The 8,338-nt window shown below is 34.1% G+C and overlaps 2 protein-coding genes across 2 annotated transcripts; one reads left to right on the top strand and one right to left on the bottom strand.

Annotated features, from left to right (window-relative positions):
• Window positions 1-3,802: 3,802 nt before the first annotated feature.
• On the top strand, window positions 3,803-6,189 carry LOC127105280 (glucosidase 2 subunit beta). The gene is made up of 6 exons (XM_051042446.1): window positions 3,803-4,014; window positions 4,096-4,209; window positions 4,398-4,493; window positions 4,713-4,895; window positions 4,982-5,125; window positions 5,275-6,189. The coding sequence occupies exons 1-5, from the start codon at window positions 3,909-3,911 to the stop codon at window positions 5,083-5,085; spliced, it is 603 nt and encodes a 200-aa protein (XP_050898403.1). The 5' UTR covers window positions 3,803-3,908; the 3' UTR covers window positions 5,086-5,125; window positions 5,275-6,189.
• A 536-nt stretch (window positions 6,190-6,725) lies between these two features.
• Window positions 6,726-8,023, bottom strand: LOC127105279 (zingipain-2). The gene is made up of 2 exons (XM_051042445.1): window positions 7,533-8,023; window positions 6,726-7,433 (listed from the first exon to the last, which is right to left on the bottom strand). Exons 1-2 carry the CDS (start codon window positions 7,969-7,971, stop codon window positions 6,847-6,849), a joined length of 1,026 nt encoding a protein of 341 aa, XP_050898402.1. The 5' UTR covers window positions 7,972-8,023; the 3' UTR covers window positions 6,726-6,846.
• Window positions 8,024-8,338: the final 315 nt, after the last annotated feature.

Genomic DNA, 8,338 nt, shown 5'->3' with positions numbered 1-8,338 from the left:
GGCTTTCTTCCTTTGAAAAACTCATATGAAGTTTTGTTCATAATAGATCTAATATAGTTTCTGTTTTGAACATAACATGCTGTGTTTACAACTTCTACCCACAAGTACTTAGGAAAATTGTTTTCACGGGTCATATTTCTGGCCATTCCTTGTAAATATATTTTCTTTCTCTCTACAACTCCATTTTGTTTTGGAGTTCTAGGTGAAGAGAACTCATGGAGAATTTCATGTTTTTCACAAAAAGTTTTAAATGACTCATTTTTAAATTCTCCTCCATGATCACTTCTTACTTTTAAATTTTTTGAAACCTTTTTATTTTGTACTTGTATACATAATATGTTGAACACATCATATGATTCATCCTTAGTTCTAATGAATTTAATCCAAGTCCATATGCTACAATCATCAACTATGACTAATCCATATTTCTTCCCATTTATTGATGCAATACTTATAGGACCAAATAAATCAATGTGAAGAAATTCTAAGGGTATGGAGGTAGAGATGATGTTCTTAGTTTTAAAAGAAGTTTTATTAGTTTTCCCCGTCTGGCATGCTCCAAAAAGAGAATCTGAGTGATAAATAAGTTTTGGCAATCCTCTAACAAGTTTTAACTTGCTAAGTTTATATATTAATCTCCAATTAACATGACATAACATTTTGTGCCATAGCCACTTTTAATCACTCACTGATAGAAGGCATAGTACCTTCTGATCAACCAATTCAGAGAAATTAATTTATAAACATTGTGTTTTCTCCTACCTTTGAACATTATGGACTTGTCAGAATCATTCATGACTATATAATTGTTCTTATTAAATATGACTTCATAACCACTGTCACAAAATTGACTAATGCGCCGTAGGTTATGTTTTAGTCCATTTACTAACCAAACATTATTAATAGAAATAGATGAATTACCAACTGTACCCATACCAATAATATTTACTTCCATATTTTCTCCAAATCCCACAGTTCCTCCCTCTTTTAGAGTTAGGGTTTGGAACATGTGCTTTTCTTCTGCCATATGTCATGAGTAGCCACTGTCCAGGTGCCAGACTTCTGCTTTGCTTTTCCCTTGAAACATATATGCAACAAAAAGAATTTCAGATTTAGGTAACCATTGTCTTATGGCTCCTTTGGGGTTAGTTCTGACAGATTTCTTCTTGCTTTGTATCTTAGCTCTATAGTAAGGCTTAGGATCATTCAAGACTTTTGATTTAAAAGTTTGATGTGTTAAATGTATCTTGACCTTGGGTTCTAAACCTTTCAAAACCTTATATCAAAACTTCTTAGGTTCTGGTTTCTTCAAAATCTTTGACTTTAGAGTCTTAGGTTCTGGTTTCTTCAAAACCTTTGAATCAACAGTTTTAGGTTCTGATTGGTTCAAAACCTTTGGTTTGTTAGCTACAGGTACAAAATATGAATATATCCCTTTCTGAGCAGAGCTTGAAGAAGAAAGTTTTATTGGTTTAATTAAGGTTTCAGACCTTGGATTAAAAGGTTTTTGAGAATAAATATGACCTTCTCATTTGCTTCAACTTACACCATAAATTATGGATGCAAGTTTTGTTTTGTTAAAGCCATTTATGATAAACTCCTGAAGATCCATTTCAGGCTCATCAAGGGGTTAATCAAACATTTATTTTACTAGAGCATAATGATCTCTTTCTAAAGTTTCATTGTTGTTTTAATAAGTTTTTAATTCATCCTTCAATAGAACATATTGCTTTTTCAAGATTTTCATATGTCTGGATTTTTCTTGACACCGACCTATGAGGTCTTGAAAAAAAGTAATCAAATCAGAATGAGATAGTTTAGCAAATACCTCATGCTCTTCTTCAGAGTCTGATTCAAATTCTGTGTCTAAATATGTAAGAGCCATCAAAGCTAGATTTACTTTTTCCTTATCTTTTTCTGGTTCATCTTCTTTGTCAAGTCCATCTCATGTTGCCATGAGACTCTTCTTGAACTTGTTTCTGAAGCTGTCATTCTGATAACTTCATTTCTTTGACTTGTCCTTTTGCAACTCTGGACAGTCAGCAGTGAAGTGACCAGACTTCTTGCAGTTGAAACATCCATTTTGATAATCTTTATTGTCTCTTGAACTTGATCCTCATAAGCCATTGCTTCTTCCTGAGAATCTTTGGTTATTTTTTTTCCAAATATTGAAATCTTTTGATAATAAAGGCCATCTCTTCATCATTTGAATCTTCTTTAGAACCTTATACATGAAAAGCTTCTTCAGACTCCCATACATGATGAGCCTTAACAAATTTAGCAACATATTTTAAAGTAAGAGACTTTGACTTCTTGGCATTTTCATCTCCATTGAGCTCAATCTCATGGCTATGGAGGTTGCCTATAAGGATTTCAAAACTTATTATGTTTAAGTCTTTGGCTTCTTAGATAGCTGCCACCTTTGGTCTGTATTTGACATGAAGACTCCTAAGAATCTTCTTGACATGATCAGAGGTTGTGTATCTTTTGTTCAGAATCTAAAGTCCAAACACCAGAACTTGAAACCTCGAGAACATGGTTTCAATATCACCATCTTCCTTCATTCAGAAAATTTCATATTGTTAAACCAAGATATTAGCCTTTGCTTCCTTTACTTGTTGATTTCCTTCATATGTAGCACATAGGGATTAAAAAATGGTTTTAGTAGTATATTTGTCAATAATCTCAATGTATTTAGAGTGAGGTAGAACATCTACCAAAATGTCTCTAACTCTATAATGTTTCCTATACATATTATTTTGAGCAGGTGTGAGACTTTTTCTATCAGTAACCATTCAAACTCCACTAACTAGAATGTCAATGCCATCCTCAAGAACGTTTCATAACTCATCATCAAGACCTATAATATGAGTGTACATCTTTCTCTTTCACCATTCAAACTCTATAGAATGTTCACTGAAAGTTGGAGGTCTAGCTGTATAGTTATTCTTCTCAGAAGTACTATAATCATGATTAACAATATCATCTGGGTTAGGAGTACAACTACCAATCTCAAATATATTAGACATGATTTAATATGTTTTTCTCTCAAGATCTTTTATGTACCACTGTTAAGTGTTTAACACATAACCTGACTTTGATACCAATTGGAAGTGATAAAAACATAAGAAGGAAGGTTAAATTGTGTTGGACTTTTTCTTTATTTTTAAAAACTCTAGTCATATTCTAAATACAAGGTCTAGAGTCTGAATAAGAGGTGGGTGATAAGCAACAAATAAAGAATGAAATAAAGAAGAAAACACACAAAAGTTATCCTGATTCTTCTCACAAACTGAGAGTAGTCCAGTCCCCTTGCACTTTCAATGGATTTCACTATAATCACACATTTTATCAAATCTTTTGCACAATATGTCCTAAGATTTTTTTCGAGTTTTATTCTATAAATGAACGAAAACTTATAATTTGATTTACCAAAAACAATTGTAAACAGGGAAAAACTTTTTCGAAGCAAAATTAGAACCCAAAACTTTGAGAGAAATACACTCTCACTTAATAGGAAATAACCACAAAAGTCCAAAACTAGAGTAACAATACCATCCAAAAGATTAAAAACATGAACAACAAAATACCCCAATATGCCAACTATAAACTCAAATAGAAATACAAACCATTCAACTTACACAAAAAAATCAAACTATTCAATCTCATATCAAAGAAATTGAATAGACAACAAATAACTTTTGAGAACTAAAATAGTAAACTACCATTTTATAATTTATACTTATGAGCATGAATGTCTAAAAAATACTTAGATTAGAAGGAATCATTTTGAAAGTGTACAAGGACAAATTTGTAAAAAAAAAAGTTTTATCAATTTTTGCCTCGACTAGAGACGAAGTTAAAGTCAAGTCATTCAGAAACACTACTAACACTTGTTGAACATCGCCATGGACTCGTATTGCTTCCACTCCGTCGCATCTTTTCTTCTCCTCGCTTCTACCGCATCTTCCCTTTCATTTTCAAACCCTTCTCTTCTCGGCGTTCATCCTCTAGGTACGTAACCTCAATTCGGCGAGAACCCATTTTTCATTTTCTCCCTCAGTTTCTTATTTTGTTGATTTTCGTTTTTTTCAGATGTGAAATATTATACCTCCGAGTTCATCAAATGCAAAGATGGATCAAAATCCTTCTCTAGAGACCGTCTTAATGACAATTTCTGTGATTGCCATGATGGCACTGATGAACCTGGTATTCTATTCTATCAATCATATATCATACATGATTAATTTTATCATTTAGTTAATTGAATTAGGTTTACTTTTGTTCTTTAATTTTTCAAAAATGTTTGATAGTTTGGTGCAATATTGGTTGTTTTTTTATCTTTCAATGTCACACTTTCTTAATTTGTTATGAGGTGGTTGTTCATTTATTTACAGGAACTTCAGCTTGTTCAGCTGGAAAGTTTTATTGCAGAAACCTAGGAAGCAAGCCACAGTTTATAGTTTCTTCCCATGTTAATGATCGGTTTTGCGGTAAACATTTTCTCATGTATTTTTGTTTTTGTCATGTTTATCTTTCTATGTTTCTTGTTTATGTTTGTCTTTGGCTTCGATTTTGAGTTCTGATTTTCATTCAATGTTGGAAATGATGGGTTGTATATGTTTCATTTTGAAATTGTCTGGATATGGTCGAGTAACACATTTCTTCGGCCTTTAATTTTGAGCTCTGATTTTCATTCAATATTGCTGCAGATTGTTGTGACGGGAGTGATGAATATGATGGAATCGTTCGTTGTCCCAATACGTGTGTCATGGGTGGAAACACAGAGAACATGTATGGAAATTATGATTCAAAGGTAAGCAATCTGGATGTTTTTGCTGAAAAAGAAACAGAAGATGGAGTGAAGTCAGAGGAATCAGCTCATAGCCTTAATGGTAACTAACTTATTAGTTTTTATCCAACAACTTTTTGGACGTGTTTAAAGTTTTGGGTAGATGTAAATTGGAAGTTGATGGTTTAGGTTTGAAGCTGGCGGTTATTCTACAAGTGGTTCTAGTTGCTTTTCTGGTAATTCTATGGAGTTTCCGTTGCCACACCAGATATAGGAGGAGGCGTTCCCGCTGAATTGAAAGAGACCTTGGTGTTTACATGATTTTGAAATGTGGTAATATTTTAAATACATTCTTCATTTTCCCTTTTCTAGTAGTACTTCTTGATTATATGTGTTAAGAACTTTCCATCGCTTTTAAGAAAAAAATAGAAAGAGAAAATGCCAAAAGGGTTTAAGTATCTTTTTTTGACAAACTGTTGCAGGTTTCATGCTTGTTATGGTACCAACTCCAGAACTATATTAAACTATTAGTAATGGTGATTGGATAAAACACACACTGCATATTTTCTTCTTCACTCCCACCCTTTTTTGAACCATTGTACTTCAGTTGTCCATTATCTTCACTACAAAACCTTGAGCGCTGTTAGAGTTCAAGCAGAAATAACAAACTATGTGAAAATCCCCAACTTTGTCAATTATTTGTAGTTCTGCAAAATATCAAATCCCTCTTCTTCATCCTCTCCGTAATCCAAGAGAGAAAATTATTGGTGAAATGCTGCAGTAATTAATACCTCTCAAACCTCACTGTAAGCCCCAGCGAGCCTATTCCTACATAATTTCTTATATCCTCCAAAGGTCTCATCCCCTCTCTATTGCTCTTGTTATCCTACAACATACTCTATGTATGCTTGGTTGTTGCCGAAACACTTGGCCCCGTTCTATATTTACTGTTTTGCCTAAGATGCAAACTATTGGATATCTTGACTGTGGGACTTGTAATTTTCCTACTATCATCTATGTACCATCGATCAACTGTTGGAATGAGTCATGGACGGAACGGGTAGAGGAGGATGTGTTCCTGATTTTGAGCATTATACAACATAGTTTTACGTGATTCACAAGGATATTTTGAGGCACACCAGACTTGATGAAGCAAATGGTGAAATCTGGGGTCGACCCCGGGATGATGAACCATTATGAAATTATTGGCAGAGCTGCGGTCAGAAAGGAAAATACGGAAAGCTTAACAGTATTCATTTCCTAGAGATAGTATTTTCTTGTTGGATTTAAACTATGTATGTTACAATGTGTGACTGAACAGTTGTTGATTGTTTGACGAGTGTACCAAATTGCAACAATAGTATTGTCAATTAAGGTTATTTATTGTTTTGTTGTTATTAGTTACCTTTTTATCAGGTTTTGCACGGATTGGAAACTCAATTAAAGTTGGTATGAAACATCAAATTATTCATAAAATGAGAAAGAAAAAAATACCCAAATTTAGACTATATTGCTTTGCACTTCATTCTTTATCACAAATTAATCAAATTATACTGTATACCCAGGAGGAATATATTTTAGCCAGTACTAGTACATGGAGTATGGCCTGTGCTGCATGACAAGATTTTCAATATAGTACTCAAGTCTTATTTGTTGAATTATTTATAGTGGACAGCCAGGTGTTCAGGTAATCTGGATTCTAAATATTGGTGTCACCATTCTTATCTCAATGACACTACTATAGGATGGATTTTCACTTTGAGAAATGCACACCGTATCAGATTTGCAAAATATTTGGGAGCATGAACTACGAAATGAAAGTATTTGATCGATTGACTCACTTGGCAACACTTTATCAAATTATATGTTCATAACCTAAATCAGTCATTGCTTCTGTTTTACTACTTATTACTTTTAAGAAAATTAGTGCATATAGAATCAAACTACTCATCTTTTTTATTTCCCTTTTTATTAGTTATTTAAAGAGCATCACTCTTGTCTTAGAATTTGTTGATGTGATATTCAACCATTGCAGGTCAATAAGCTAAACTGCACTACACAGGGTAGCTGGCTAATTTTGCAATGCCACACAGACCAGCTTTATTAAAAGTGTCGCGCTTCATCCTGATATAACCAGATTCACCCCACTCAGAACCCCATGAATTCTTCACAATCCAATACTTGTCTCTGTTTTCTTCTCCATAACCAACTACAGTCACAGCATGATTGAGTTGCCTTCCACAAATGCCAGAGAAAACACCTTCTGAATAAAGTTGAAATGAATAACCTCCTGCGTCAATTCCAACAGAGATGGGTTGATGAGCAGCTGCAGCTTTAAGCTTAGCCTCGTTATTAGCAGGAACTTTTTCATATCCACTTATACTCACAGCATAATGTTCAGTTTTTTCCGTGTCACAGGTACCATCTACCCCTTGGTAAGGATAGTCTTTCTCAGTGGTTATTCCACCATTGTTTATGATGAATGTAAATGCTGTCTCCATCAAGCCACCTTGGCAGCCTTGGTTATCACTTTCAACATCACAATCTATCAGTTCTTGTTCAGATAGAGAGACCAGTTTTCCCGATTTTATTTTGTGGAGGCCTTCTATTGCTGCCACTGCAGAGAATGCCCAACAACCTCCTGCATGAAGACATAGAATGAACTGCATAATATGGTGAAATTGAAATAACATTTCGAAACACCTAAAAGCTATGCACTTGTATTTACAAGAAACATTACCGCATTGGCCTTGATTCTTGACTTTAGTCACCGCTCCCTCCTTTCTCCAATCCTTGCTTTCTGGGAGATCACCATGTTCATCATACCCGAATCCTGTATGTGAATGCGACCTAGTTCTAAGACCCATGTAAGTACTTCTAAACTCTTCATTTGTAAGATCTGCAAATTTATTATCTGTGAGATTGTATGAGTTTTTCTGCGCGTTTTTGCATTCTATGTACTGAACATTTGCTTGGTAAATGCTGAAACGGACTTCCCATTCATCACTATGCTTGTATATTCGACCATGTCGTTTCGTCCAACCTTCAAACCTCTTCCTTAATACTTCTATGTCAGATGATTTCTGTTTGTGTCCTGAAGGACATTCACTTGCAGTTATGCATGCATTGCACAACATGAGAAGAATGAAGAGAGTGGTGGTTAGTATTGTGCTTGTCATTTTGTGGCTAGTTCTCAATGCAAATGAGAATATGAGCAAGCGTTCATATTTATAGCATAAACATTGTGTTCTTTTGTGTCATGTTTTCTATATGCATTTGCAAATTCTTGTAAACTTGTGTTTAGAGGTGTTTCAAGTGTACAAATATCTTCTTCTGTCCATGTTTTTGGTGCTTGCATGTTTTAACAAAACAAGACTTTTATTTCACAATTCGTTTACTCTGCATGACCTTAAGAACATGTTACGTATAGGAATGATAGTTCAACACAACTGATATTTAGAATGTTGGCTAAGTTTTGTGATCACTCATCAATATGGGAAATTACAAGAATGTCTTAAGTTTTATTTTTAACCGAACTTCGGGTTA

Source organism: Lathyrus oleraceus, chromosome 7 (genome assembly GCF_024323335.1).
Source record: "Lathyrus oleraceus cultivar Zhongwan6 chromosome 7, CAAS_Psat_ZW6_1.0, whole genome shotgun sequence".
Taxonomy (NCBI): Eukaryota; Viridiplantae; Streptophyta; class Magnoliopsida; order Fabales; family Fabaceae; genus Lathyrus; species Lathyrus oleraceus.
The sequence above is the reverse complement of the archived record's forward strand: the minus strand, read 5'-3'. Positions and strand labels throughout refer to the sequence as shown.

Coding starts and splice junctions, on each gene's coding strand:
- LOC127105280 (XM_051042446.1), top strand. CDS start 3,909: ATGGACTCGTATTGCTTCCACTCCGTCGCATCTTTTCTTCTCCTCGCT. Junction 4,494..4,712: donor TGTTAATGATCGGTTTTGCG/GTAAACATTTTC, acceptor ATATTGCTGCAG/ATTGTTGTGACGGGAGTGAT. Junction 4,896..4,981: donor ATCAGCTCATAGCCTTAATG/GTAACTAACTTA, acceptor TTGATGGTTTAG/GTTTGAAGCTGGCGGTTATT.
- LOC127105279 (XM_051042445.1), bottom strand. CDS start 7,971: ATGACAAGCACAATACTAACCACCACTCTCTTCATTCTTCTCATGTTG. Junction 7,434..7,532: donor CAAGAATCAAGGCCAATGCG/GTAATGTTTCTT, acceptor GTCTTCATGCAG/GAGGTTGTTGGGCATTCTCT.